The 14,127-nt window shown below is 44.7% G+C and overlaps 1 protein-coding gene across 9 annotated transcripts in view; it reads left to right on the top strand.

The window, feature by feature from the left end:
• CCDC169 (coiled-coil domain containing 169) overlaps positions 1–14,127 on the top strand; it is a 38,462-nt gene that overhangs the window by 1,101 nt on the left and 23,234 nt on the right. For 4 of the 9 annotated variants that reach the window (XM_073342036.2, XM_073342052.2, XM_073342047.2 and 1 more), the window contains exons 2-5: positions 3,998–4,080; positions 7,208–7,318; positions 7,410–7,450; positions 14,033–14,086. In XM_073342036.2, coding sequence (XP_073198137.1) covers positions 4,002–4,080; positions 7,208–7,318; positions 7,410–7,450; positions 14,033–14,086 — 285 coding nt within the window. In that variant the 5' untranslated portion in view covers positions 3,998–4,001. Of the gene's footprint in view, positions 1–7; positions 233–3,997; positions 4,081–7,207; positions 7,319–7,409; positions 7,451–14,032; positions 14,087–14,127 lie in introns of those variants that run through there. The other 5 variants (XM_073342007.2, XM_073342071.2, XM_073342062.2 and 2 more) reach the window with 3 other exon arrangements.

The raw sequence follows: 14,127 nt of genomic DNA, 5'->3' as shown, positions 1-14,127 counted from the left end.
ACGTGAGCGGGTTGGGCCGTTTGGTCTGTGGCTCGCGTGGCTGCTCCCCTTTCTCCTTCCCTCCGCCCCTTGATCCTCCCTCCTCTCCAAGGAGATGAGCGCGCGCACGCCCAGGCCCCGGGGCAGGCAGGGTCTCGGGGCTGCTGCGGGCAGCGATGGGAGAAGGCGGGGACTCCAGCGCCCGGGGCTCCGAGCAGCTCCGGCTGGAGCTGGGGCAGGAGAAGCAGATGAAGTGAGTTCCCTTCCCAGAGCGGTGGGGGAAAGGGCCGTGCTCGGTGTCTGCAGCCGTGCACGGGAGTCAGCGTGGGCCGTGCAGGGAAAGGCTCCCGGCGCGCTACAGAGGAGGTTGAGACTAGGGCCTGCCTGGCATAAGATTTCCTAGTGCTTTCCGTTATAACACCCTGCTGTCAGGTGCTTATAGCTATGCCATCCCTTGGGCACTGGGGCTGAACTTCTCCAGGCTGGTGTCTGCCTGGGGCTGAGTTGTTTTGGGAAAAGGTCAGCCAAGGAGCTCCAGCTGTTTCAGAGAATGAGGCTAAGGAAATATGTTTTCTCTTGCTGCAGTGTTCTCACAACCTTTTCTTTGAGATGCTCTAGCGCAGTGGTTCCCAAACTGGGGTTCACGAACCCCTGGGGGTTCGCCAGAAAAATTTCACTAATGGCGGCCAGAGGACCCAGGCATTGGAGGCAGCAGGTGGGACTGGTTGCAGGGCAGACAGTCCGAGCCCCAGGGAGAGCGGGGCACGGCAGTTGGGGCTGGCAGCCCAAGCCCTGCCCCCATCAGCGGGGGAGCCAGCCACCCAAACCCTAGCGCTCTGCGTGGGGCTGGCAGCCTGAGCCCCAGGGAGAGCGGGGCTGGGCAGTTTGGACTGACAGCCTGAGCCCTGTCCCTGTCAGCAGGGGAGCCGGCCTCCCGAACTCCAGTGCTCTGCCCAGGGCTGGCAGCCCGAGCCCCGGTGGTCAGCAAGACCTGCAGCCCAAGCTCAGTGGAGCTCAGTTGACCGGGGCGGTCAACGGGGTCCAGCAGCAGGAGCCTCACGGAGTGCGGAGGAAATTTAAACTTAAATCCCTGGAAATATTCATTTTTAGGAGGGGATTCACGAGATTTCACAATTTAGTGAAAGGGGTTCGTGGGCTGTTAAAGGAGAGGTGAAACTAAGATTTCCTGGGCAAGGAGACTAAAAGGGGGATGAGAAGTCTGAGGAGAGGAGACTGAATGTCTAGGTGAGGCAAATGGGAGTGGGACAAGAAGCCATGGGTGAGGAAGAGACAGTACACATTGAAGGGCCTGGGGCAGAAAGGGTCAAGCTTGAGGAAAATGGACAGATGACTCTGTGCCCACTAGAACACGCTCCCCTCCAGAGTCTGGAATGGAACCCCAGATTCCTGAGTCTCACCATCCTTCTGCTGTCAGCAAATATTACTCCTGGGGGAATTGTGTGCCACTGCACACGTGCAGACTTCTTGCTGGATGCAGAATTATTTATTGTGCAGAAAATATATTCTGTGCAAGAAGTGCTGCAGTTCTGCCTCTCACCCACCAGAGGCCACTGTGGTGCCAGAACAGCCCGCTGCCTGGCACTAACAGCTAGCATCAGGCTGCTTTTGTCAGAGCTGCCAGCCAGCTGATGGAGCCAGGTTAGGAGGCACAGTGGGGCACACCAGGCTGCGGGGGGGGAGGGGGGGGAAGGTCACAGACTGGGGCATGGGCTCAGGAGTTAGTCATTGAGCCAGTGTCTGAATGGGAAGAGAGCTCTGGGTCACATGGGGATGCAGGGGTTAGGGGGGCTACAGGGACATATAGGGATGGCGGGGGGGTGCAGGGACACACAGGGTTGGGGGCAGATGTACCTGATTGAATGGGAGAAGTTAGGGGTCAGTCAGGGCCTGTATGGAGGAAGCTCGCCAGCTCCCTAACAATCCCCTCCTCTCCCCCCCCGCCCCCAAGAAACTGTTCCATACTTCTCCCACCCACACAAGTAACTCTCCAGGTTCCTTTACTCTCCCTCAGCTCCTCTGTTACCCCTGGCTCCCCCAAGACTTTGCACTGCTTCTGAGGGATGCAGGAAATACATTTCTGAGTTGTAGTTTAAATGAATTACTCCAAGTTCTATATTAATATGCCTAGTAAGGAATCCATTTGTCCAAAAACAAAAAAACCCTGAATCTTTTTATTTGTCTATATTGTTAGACATACTTGCTGAGAATATTTTGAAATAAATTACCAAAATAATTGAGACTGGTATTATCATACTGTGGTGTTTTGACAAATAAAATATGCAGAATCTTGCAGAATTTTATAATTTTGTGTGCATAACTTTTAATTTTTTGGCATAGAATTTTATTTTTTTGTGCAGAATTCCGCCCAGGAGTAAAATATCTCTGAAACCCACTGGCTCCGTCTTTTGGGGTAGGAGCAGCAGTTGTCAGATACCCTCCTAATCTTCTTTCTTCTAACCCTGCCCTCTCATGTATTTATCTCAACTCTTTCCATCCTCCTCATCCCTTCCTTGCAGTATGTTAGCTCTCTGACTTTCTCTCTTCCTGTTGGTGTCTTCCCTTCAAACCAACAACTGTTTTGTTACCCTCCTGACCCTGTGCCCCTCCTCCCAAATCTGAAGTTCATGGGGGCAAAGAATGACTGGAAAAAGGAGTAAATTATGACTTCCCTCCACTCACCCCTTCCCACTGGAGACTTCCAACCTCCCTGGGTTATCTGGCCCAACCTCCTCTTGGACTGGGGCTTCCTTTGAAACTCCTGGCATTTGCAGGCTCCAGCTTCCCCACAACTGGTGCCTTCCCTGTCTCTTGCCTCATATGTCAATTCTTCAGTTTCCAATCCCTTGTTTGCCTTCCTGCTCCTCTGAGCATTGATTTGGCTGTTTAGGTGCTGTCATTTTACTGAAAACTGGTGTCATTTCAGATTTAAACACCTGAAATAATCAAATTTACTATTTTTAAAATCCTGTGACTCTGAAATTGACCAAAATGGACTGTGAATTTGGTAGGGCCCTAGTTATATACGATTTCAAACTCTGGGTTTACCTACTAGTTATTATATACTTTGACAGTTAGTTTCTGAATGAAATCTAAGTTTTTGTCATAATATGTGGCCAAAAAGTTCTAGGAGAATGATTTAGTCTCTAAGCAGTGAGTTCTGAGTTAAACTGAGATCAAAATTTCCAATAGCACTTTTCTCAGGTGTACTCTTATGTATCAAGAACTAAGATAATAATTTGTTCATTAGCGTAACACACCATGTCTTGCCAGACAAATATTGAAATCTAGAGATAGTATATGTTATCTTCATATGAAAATGTCTCCAATCACAAAATTTCAGAAATGCCTCTATATTTCTAAAGCACTGTAGCAACCCTGGAGAAATAGTATTGTAATGCTGGGACACTGGACAGAGTGGGCTGGTGCTCTCAGGTGGTACTGAGAATTCTCTTTGAGATGCATGGCTAGCGGATCTTGCTTACATGTTCAGAGTCATACTAATCACCATTTTGGGGATCAGGAAGGAATTTTCCCCCCAAGTTAGATTGGCAGGGACCTCAGGATTTTTGGTTTGGTTTGGGGGCTTTTGTTTTTCACCTTTCTCTGCAGCATGAGTCTAGCTCCCTTGCTAGGATCATCTAGGTATATCTCAGCAAATCCTTTCCCTGCCATTGCAGGAGCCTCTGGCATTCGTGCATCTCAGTCCCTCCTGTTCCTTGCCTGTGGCACACAGTAGTTTAGTCTTCTGAGGGCTGTAATATTTTAGTGTAATCCAGTTTACTGGACCTACTACAGGGGCAATTGGGTAGGGTTTAGTAGCCTATATGCAGGAGGTCAAACTAGATGATCCAGTGGTCCCTTCTGGCCTCAATCTCTCCAATGTACATAATGGAATATAAGGACAAGGACACTTCATCTGTACATAAAATTCAAGTTAGATTTTGTTGTTCGTAAGAAAATTAATTATATAACCATTTAATTAACTTCTCTATCACAGGGAAATGCTTGAACTCTCAATATTTGAATTGAGAAACACACTAACAGAACTTGAAAGAAGACTTGGCAGTGTTGAGGATGAAGGTAAGTAGATAATAATTAATCTTGGCAGGATTCGATTTTAATCGAAAACTGTTGGTAAATGTGTGCAGGCAGCAGCACAGACGTAAGGGTGGCAATGCCATGCCGTGCCGTCCTGACTTCTGTGCTGCTGCCGGCAGTGGCTCTGTCTTCAGAGCTGAGCTGCCGGCCAGCAGCCGCCGCTCTCGAGCTGCCCGCCGCCGAAGGCAGCACCGCCGCCAGCAGCAGCAGGACCACCGCAACCCCTACAGTACAGTCCCCCTACAGTAACCTTGTGGCACCCGACCCACACAACTCCCTTTGGGGTCAGGACCCCTACAGTTACAACACTGACTGGAGTGAGTGAGTGGGTCCCTGACAGCGCAGCTGCGGAGAGCTCCCTGCACTGCCTCAGGGCAGAGACACCTGGTCCCTGAATGCTGGGGCGGGGCTGTGGCCCTGGCAGGGCAGACAGAGACTCCTGCTAGGACGGCATGGAGGAGGAAGAGGAGAAGCTCCCCGCTGCAGGGCTGACTGCCATTTGCTGAATGTCTCTGCACTCACCAGCTGGGAGTGCCAGGGGTCTCTGCTTTGCAGTGCCAGGACTGCAGCCTTCCCCACATCTTGTGCCTGCAGGGATCAGGTGGCACTGGCCCAGCGGTTGTGTAGGGAGCTCTCTGCAGCTCCACTGTAATTGGAGTGGGGCTGTGACAGCAGAGGTCTCCCTGCATGGCCATGGGGCCTGTGACACCCAATTCCTGCAGGCACATGGTATCGGGGAGATTGTGGTTCTGGTCCAGCAGAGCAGAGACCCCTGGCCGAGACTGCAAGGAGGAGGAGAGGAGACTTTGTCATCCCTGCTGCTGAATGGTTCTCTCTGGGCAGGAACCATTCAGCAGTGGGTTGGCCTTTCTGCAGCCAGGGACTTGTCATCCTCACTCTGCTCTTCACTCTGTCATCTCTGCTCTTCCTCTCCAGGACCACAGCCTACTCTGCACTTTTTGCCTGCAGGAATCTCGTGTCACTGGCTATGCAAGGGAGTTCTCTGCAGTCATGTTCCAACTCGCTTGCTCTCCAGCCCAGAACTGTTTTTACAGTATGTACAGATATACACTTTAACAATGAGAGTAATTAACCACTGGAACAATTTACCAAGGGTCATGGTGGATTCGCCATCGCAGACAATTTTCAAATCAAGACTAGATTTTTTTCTAAAAGATGTTCTAGGAATTATTTTGGGGAAATTCTATGGCCTGTGCTATACAGGAGGTCAGACTAGATCAGCATTTTTCAAACTGGGGTCCATGGATCTCTGGGGGTCCCCAGGGGTACTCCAGGAGGTCTGTGGGCCCCACTGATCAACCCCTTCCCTGCCCTCCCTCAACTCTTCCCCCTCCCTCTATCTCCAGGAGGCTACTGAAGCCAAACTGGGAGATTTTAGGCACTAAAGGTCCAGCAGGGCTAAGGCAGGCTCCCTATCTGCCCTTGCTCTGCACTGTTCCTGAAAGTAGCTGGCCTGTCCCTGTGGCCCCTGTGGGGGGCACGGGGCGGTCTCCGTGCGCTGCCCCCACCCTGAATGCCGACTCATAGCTCCCATTGGCTAGGAACTGTGGCCAATGGGAGCTATGGGGGCAGTGCCTGGAGACTCCCTGCCCACCCCCCCAAGAGCCGCTGCCAGAGAGATGTGGGAGTCGCTTTTGGGAGCCTCCCGTGGTAAGCGCTACCTGGCTGGAGCACTCACCCCCTCCTGTGCCCCAACATCCTGCCCCCGCCCAGAGCCCGCACCCTAACCCCCTGCCTCAGCCTGGTGAAAGTGAGTGAGAGTGGAGGAGGAGGGGATGGAGTGAGCTGGGGGAGGGAAAAGGTAGGGAGGGGTGGGGCTTCGCGGGAAGGGGTGGATTGGGGGCAGGGTCTGGGGCTGAGTTGGGGGGCTTTGGGGATCCCTGAAAAAATTTAAATCAGAATGGGGATCCTCGGGTTGCTGAAGTTTGAGAATCGCTGGACTAGATGATCACAATAGTCCCTTTTGGTCTTGGAATCTATGAATCTTGAAGACGTAAAATAAAGTCATAATAAAGATTACAAAAGTACATTAGCCATGTATTTTGTATTTTTCACATATCAATGAAAAATGTAAAAAACTTAAGTTTTAGTTACTGGATGGAATCCTGGCCTCACTGGGTATGTCTACACTGCAGTGTAAGACTGTGCTTGACCCCATACCCTTGTGTCTACACTGCAATTGTGCTAACAAAGGGCGTAGACCCAAGGTTTCAGGACCCTGCAGGGCAATCAGGTCCAAGCTCAAGTCAAGCTGGGACCCAGGGTCCAAGCCTTATTGCTTTGTAGTGTAGCCACAACTCCATTTGACTCAGGTCCACAGAGTCATCTGGAAGTATCCCACAATTCCATGGGACAACTTCCTTAGTCCTCTCTATCCCAACAATCTGCAGTCTACTCTTTTGAAAACAGACACGCCCCTCCCCCTGGGAAACGGCAGCAGCTCAGGTCAGCGTTAACCCATTCTGTTCTGATCGCTGATCTGCAAACATACTATCAGAAAGCTTCCCCTGCGTTTGCAATGGAGAGCAAATCGATCAAGCCTTTTGGAAAGTGAGCTGCTTCCTACTAATGTGCAGAGCAGGCAATAAAGTTTTCCCACAGTGCACCATGTTTCTAGAGCTAAAGCAGATCTCATTTCAGAGGGCAGGGGGCGAGCTAGGGATTCTGGGATATGGTTACTGTGACTTGGGTCTGCGCACTGACTGTAGTGTGGACGCCAGAGCCTTACGTTCAAGCACAGGTCATGACTTTCTTTATTTAGGGTTAAAATACAATGTAGATGCTCAAGCCCAGGGGGTCCTGAACATGGGTCAGCTGACTTGAGTCCCACTAATCCTGGTTTACATTGCAGTGTAGATGTATCCACAGAAGTAAATGGCAAAACTCCCATTGACTTCCGGGGGGCAGTATTTCACCTAGTATCTTTTTCAAGTTCCCTTGTTTGTAAATGGACACTTTCTTGGTTGCACAGTTGTGGGGTGCAAGGCTCCAAAAGGAGGTGGAGTCATTCTGAAAAAGGCAATTTCTAATTCTAGTGGTATGAATTAAATTTTGGAAATAAATATAGTAACATTGTGTTTCTTTGGAGGTAATGAATGGAAAACCAGATATGAGACACAAGTAGAACTGAACAGACAGCTAGAAAGGCAAACTGGTCGTCTTCAAGAAAAGATGGAACATATTCGTGGAAATCCAACAGGTAGAAGTGGGCATTCATAGATATTTTTCTCTAGTATTCATAAAATTATATATTAATATATCAAGGTATCACACATTTTGCTTATTTACAGATAGATTGTCTTCTATTCGCTCCTTTGATCAAATGCCCGTGGTGAGTACATTGGCATTTAATTGCATAAGCATCTAACAGTTCATTGTAGCTAAGGAAATTATTAAATAATTTCAGCCATTTGCAGCCCAGAAAAAAATCAGTGACCCTATCCAGAAGCCACAACAATCAACCCATTTATTTTTTCATTGCTTCACCTCTGCAATTGTTTATAAACTTGTAAGACATATAGTAAAACAAGTAGATAGGGGATACATAAAACATGAATCCTGGGAAAAATAATCTTACATATTACAGTGGGGGTTTTTATTTAGTAAAGACTGCATGATTGGGTGCTAAATCATGAGTTATACTGAGGTGGAGTACCTGGACAGTTTTAATTAATAATTTATATAATGTATATTCTCGATGAATTTAGTACTATTACAAATGCATTGTAAACAACATATTTATGGGGAAATCCTCATTGTAGAATAAATGTTACATCTGTAAAATACAAAATGGTTTAAGCATTTTCATTTCTTTAATTTCACTTCCTCCAAAGCCATGCAGACTTCAAATTCACCCAAAGCCCGAAAAATTGCCCAGGGTGAATGAAGCTGGTTAGGGAATGGCACTTGGAAACCACAGAGACCTTCACCCAAAATGTGGGTGCACAAGGGGGCAAAGTGAAAACAAAGTTTAATTCTGGATTTTTCTTTTGTTTTTTAACCTCAAGCTCCAGATACTCTTACTTTAAGGCCCTTTACTCCTCCCATTCTGTTGTCTGCCAGGGAACAAACAAATAGAGAATCCATGTAATATAGGCAGAAGTAATATAAGATCGGGCAGTGTGACTCTGTGAAATGTTCCTTCCAGCTTGGGAGCTTACGGAAGCCCTCTGATTGAACTCTGAGTGGTTCAGGCTTTCCAGATGGGTGGAAGGAGGTTGAGCCAGGAAGTAGCTGCATTGTATATAAGCTTTCTTCCCAACCCAGTGCATTTCCAAATGGAAGTGTGTGTTTTGGAATAAATACTGCTCCAAACACAATTAAATTCCCTCTATAGCTCTGACCCCCTCAGATGGAGGTTTGCGCACATCTATGATGAAGGAAACCAATAACAGCACAATTTCTAAGGGATCTGTTCTGACAGAAGGGAGAGGAGGAATCAGGAAAGGAGCGTAGAGGGGCCTAGACTTTTTCACTGGTATCTAGGAAACTTCTGGGTTCCCAGGGCACACCCCTGCCCTGTCCATGAGGCCTCCCTCACCCTTATTCTGCAGGAACTGCAGGTGTTCAGGCTTGCAGATTTAGCCAAACCTTTTTCTGCTCCTGTGAGTTTCTCTGTGGGAAAAAGGAAATATTTAGCCCTTTGAGGATTAGAATGAGAAACTGACATTTCTTGGTGGACAGGAGCAGGGAGGTCAGCAGCTAGCCATCACCCTACTTATGTTCAGTGTTTTTAATGTTATTTATTAAAACTTCAAAGTCCCAAACTTGCCATTATATATGAGAGCCTATGAAGACATCCATATGATGTTTTTTTTAAATATGTTCTAGTTCAAACAGAAATTAATTGAGGGAAGTCTTATGGCCTGTGTTATACAAAGTCAGAGTAGATGATCAGAGTGGTCTCTTCTGGCCTTGTGAGCTAAATAACGCTTCCAGTAGATATCATATCATTTCTACGGTGTCCCAATATTAGATAATGGATTCCTTTCTGAGAAACATTGTAGAAAGATAAAGTCTATTAGGTCTTGTCATCTTTATATTGTTTTTAAAACACCTTCAGGAGTTTAAGAATTTATGAGATTGAAAGGCTGTTAAATCTAAAAAGTTAGGTACTTGTTTGAGAACTCTTTTTTGACTAGAGAAGATGGAATGAATACAAACAAATTTTGTTTTTATTTTATTTTATTTTGTTTCATATTATTTTATATATTAATAATAAATAATAATGTTAATATTTATATTAATATTATATTATTTTATTTGTTTCATATTATTTTGTTTTGTTTTTATTTTGTTTCATATTATTTTTTATTTATTTGTATGCAGTAGCACTTATGAGCCCCATTGTGCTAGTCCTGTACAAACACAGACCAAGAAGACCCAAAGAGCAAATTGATGTAAATAATTATAAGCAAATATTGTGTATATGTTTGCCAGACACCCACAACACATTGTCTGGCAAAAGTCTACTTTCTCCACATTCCACTCTTTACTTTTAAAAGCTAAAGGTCTTGTTTTTGAGCACCAACAGGGTAATGACAAAAATAGGCACTCAGGTACCATGGCAATGAACAAGTTATAAGAATCTAAATAGAATGGAATAGTTTACACCAAGGCAAACTCTTGGATGGTGGATAAGGAAGCACACTGGATTTTCCGTACCCAGAAATTGAAATAATTGCTTTCAAGTGTCAATACCATTGGCTGTATGGACCTGGAATTTTGCTGAGGAATTTTTCCTTGCTTTGGAAAATGTGTAGTTCATTCATGTTTAAACACACAGGTATTATTTTGATGATCTCATTTTGAAATCCTCTGTTTTTTCGTTTGTTTCCAAAAGTGATGGTGTTGTCATCCCCTTCAAACAGCACAATAATATGAAACCAATAATACAAACATTTTCTTCTTTATAAGTGGAGATTAGAAAATCATTTCTGCATGTTGAGGTTGGATATTGAAAAGCTCTGAAATAGGAGCAGCACAAAGAACTTCTACAGTGAAGACTGTTAGTCATAACTTCCTTTGTGCCCCAGTGAATAATGCACAAGCTATACTGAAATTCAGAAATAATTATGAAGAAATTGAAATGCAGTCCCTTTGAAACCTAGCCCAATGCGAATTTTACTTCCTCTTGTTAGATAAACCAGTTAGCATTTGTTCACTTCTTTTTCGTTAAGCAATATTATGTGAAATATACATAGGCTGTCTCCTAAATATCATTTCCCATGTTAGGAGAGAAAAATCTTCATCTTTTTTTCCTCTCCTTATAGTTACTGCAAGAAAGCCTCCCTAGACAGAGGCTTTATTATGCAAATAGAGGAAGGCATACTGCAGAATCAGTTCAGAAGAACACACTTCAGATAGCATTGCCTTAGCAACGCTCTAGTTAAGATTAGCTGCAGAACCAGGGTTTCTGTTATAAATCACTGTATTCAGCTTTGTCCATCATTGTGATTGAGGAAATTCTGAAATTATTGTTCAGGCATTTGCTTTGCAAAACTGCATTATAGTAAAAACGCTGGATACATACCTTAGCCACACATAGGCCATCCCTGTGCCTTACTGGGGTTCTGCAGTTGATATTACATGACTAGCAAAGTGTGTGTGATGGTGTCACGTTGGAGAAAAAGCTGAAGACACAGACTGGGTATCTGGATCCTAAGAAGACGTATGTGAGAATTGTTGTGCAGTGATGTGTTGAAGGCTTCTCTGAGCCTTTGTGTCGGGGACATCAGGACTTTGCCAAGGTGGAGGAAATTTTGACAGTTCCCTTAGTGGGTCACCTTTAACTGAACTTCACTGACCTTGTTTGCTTAAGTCTCAAAAAGGGCTGAGTGAAAAATGTGTCTGAGTTTCCTTCTCTTTGCAAACTTCAATACTAACTTGGAAAAGGGTCTGCAAAGGGCCCTGAGATGTCCCTGTTACAGTTTAGGAAGGCAGCAAGCTGGTCCCTGGTATCAAAAAGGTTGAGAAATACTGCTCTGGACCTCTTCAACATACCTTATGTGTCCAGGAGACCCCTGTTGACCTCGCTTCCCCTGCCTCATTGCCATCCTGGTATAGGATGTTCTTCCTCTGATATCTTCGGTCACAGCAGGTGGTCACTTTCTTTAATTCTTTATATGGTCTTCAGTGGGGCAGGAAACACCTGCTTTTTCTCAGCAGGGCAATAGGAGCTGAGGAAAATCCTGCTACCAGCCCTCTTTATAGCCATACAACTGGGGATTATATGTCTTCTGTTCCCTAGCTTGTGGCTGGTTAGAAACCCTGGTGGTTCCCTAGCACCGCCTGGATTGGCTTGGGAAAGAGGGTGCTCCTTGGAACTTGATGTTCATGTAGAACCTGAACCAATCTGTGCCGACCACTAAGCCAAACAAACTGACCCCAGCAGAGTTCATGCAGCCTGTCATAATCTTCATATTATTTTTTAATATAGCTTTAATGTGAATTATTATATTAGCCACAAGGGGGCACTTGGTATTTAAATATGCATAGCCCTCCTGGGTTCAGTTGTACTGAAGCCTTTAGTGTTCTGTGCACAAAACCTCATATGTACAGTATACGCAGAAACATGCTTTGCTAAAGAACTTTATTTCATTTTGTCACAGTAATTATTACAGTATGAAATTAGTGACAGTTTATCAATAGAGCTAAAAATGGAGTTCAATTTCAGTAACATGAAAGATGCAGCATTACTTTTTGAACTAGGTTTTAGATTTAATTACTTCAGCTGATAGACATACCTCCTGGTGTTGGAAGGAAAAGAGTTTATTTTCCGGGTGAAACTGCATGTGATTTCAAATGTCAAGTAGAATAGATTGTAGAGGCTTCATGATTTTCTTTACATGCCAAACAAATGTATTGCTTATGTGGCTACCTGATAGAAGAAAATCGAAGAGGATTAGGGCTGGAGTGAATTGCTACTAGATATTAGACAGCTCAAGTCAGTCTGGTGAAAGTAAGTTTGCTACGTTGACGATGTCTCCTTTTGTCACCGTGGATATGGAGGAGTGATTGATGGAAATTGTCATCTGCATTCCTAGTGGCAGCAATATACTGAAAAATCCACTATGAAAACGGCTTATGTGGGTGGTTTTAAAATCCAACTGCAATATAAATCTGCATAATTTCATTTGCTGGCAGTTGTTAAGTCAACCACATACTTTGGAGGGAATAAAAAAAGAAAAAGTGTGGGGATAAATGCAGAAAAGATTAATTGGGGGGGGGGGGTTCCCTTTACTGTGAAGCTTTGGATATTGGTCACTGCTGGAAACTAAACTTGATGGATCATTGGGCTAATAACATATTTGCTAGTGAAGAATTCAGTTATGTAAAGAAGTCTCTCAAGGTATTATTTTAAAATTGCAGCATGTCTTTTAGCCCATCAGCTCACTCAGAGTGACTTGACACAGGCACTTTAATGAAAACTAAGAATCTTAAATCCTTTAGTCATCTTATGTCTCCTTTCCAGGAATACGTTGTCCAGCTAGTCAGGGTTTAGCAGAAGAGGCTGTTGTTAAACCTTAACTTACAAGAATGACAATATTTAATTAAACCAATTTCAGCAATAAAGTTATCCTGACTTTTTCAGGGTTTAGATCAGAATTTATCCCACCACCTCAATCTTGGGGCTTGGTAGCAGCATATTCTCACAGGTCAGTGCTGGATAAAGGAGGGAGATAATGGTCTGGAGGTCACCCTGGTGCACCCCCTGCAGTCAGTGATGACACCAGGTGAGTCCCTGCCTCAGTTTCCTTTTTTGGGCTATCAATAAGTTCAGTAAGGTCCGCATATAGTGAACGTTGCCCCTTCAGGAGTCCAGTTTATTTAACCAAAGTCTGAACATAGTATGCAAATTAATATAAGAATAGCCACACTGGGTTGGACTAATGGTTCATCTAGCCCAATATCCTACCTTACGACAGTGGCCTATGCCAGATGCTTCAGAGGGAATAAACAGAACAGCGCAATTATCAAGTGATCCATCCCCTGTTGTCCAGTCCCAGTTTCTCACAGTCAGAGGCTTAGGTACACCTACAGCATGGGATTGCTTACCTTACCATCTTGGCTAATAGCCACTGATGGACCTAACCCCCATGAACTTACCTAATTATTTTTTGAAGCCAATTATAGTTTTGGTCTTCACTCCCCTGGCAGTGAGTTCCACAGGTTGACTGTTCATTGTGTGAAGAAGTACTTCTTTGTTTTGTTTTAAACCTGCTGCCTATTAATTTCATTGGGTGACAGATGTTTCTTGTGTTATGTGAAGGGGTAAATAACATTTCCTTATTCACTTTCTCTACACCATCATGATTGTATAGTTCTCTCTCGTATGCCCCCTTAGTCATGTCTTTTCTAAGATGAACAGTCCCAGTCTTTTTAATCTCTCCTCATATGGAAGCTGTTCTATATCCTTAATCATGGTTTTGCCCTTCTCTGTACCTCTTACATTTACAATATATCTTTTTTTTTAGATGGGGCAACCAGAAATACAGGGAGTATTCAAGATGTGGGCTTACTATGGCTTTATATAGTAGCATTATGATATTTTGTCTTACTATCTATACCTTTCCTAATGGTTCCTAACATTCTCTTAACTTTTTTGACTGCTGTTGCACATTGAGCAAATGTTTTCAGAGTACTATCCCACAATAACCCCAAGATCTCTTTCTTGAGTGGTAACAGCTAATTAGACCACATCCTTTTGTATGTATAGTTGGGATTATGTTTTCCAATGTGCTGTACTTTGCATTCAACAATATTGAACTTCATCTGCCATTTTGTCATCCAGTCACCCAGTTTTATGAGATCCCTTTGTAACTCTTCGCAGTCTACTATAGACTTAACTATCTTGAGTAGTTTTGTATCATCTGAAAAGTTTACCATCTCACTATTTACCCCTTTTTTCCAGTCATTTCTGAATGTGTTGAACAGCACTGCTCCCAGCTCCCAAATGGCACCCCAGGTGAGCTGAGTCTTCGGTGCCCGCCCCCTTCCATTTGTTAA

The sequence above is a fragment of the Lepidochelys kempii genome, chromosome 1 (assembly GCF_965140285.1).
Source record: "Lepidochelys kempii isolate rLepKem1 chromosome 1, rLepKem1.hap1, whole genome shotgun sequence".
Classification (NCBI taxonomy): domain Eukaryota; kingdom Metazoa; phylum Chordata; order Testudines; family Cheloniidae; genus Lepidochelys; species Lepidochelys kempii.
This window is presented reverse-complemented; position numbering and strand designations above follow the sequence as displayed.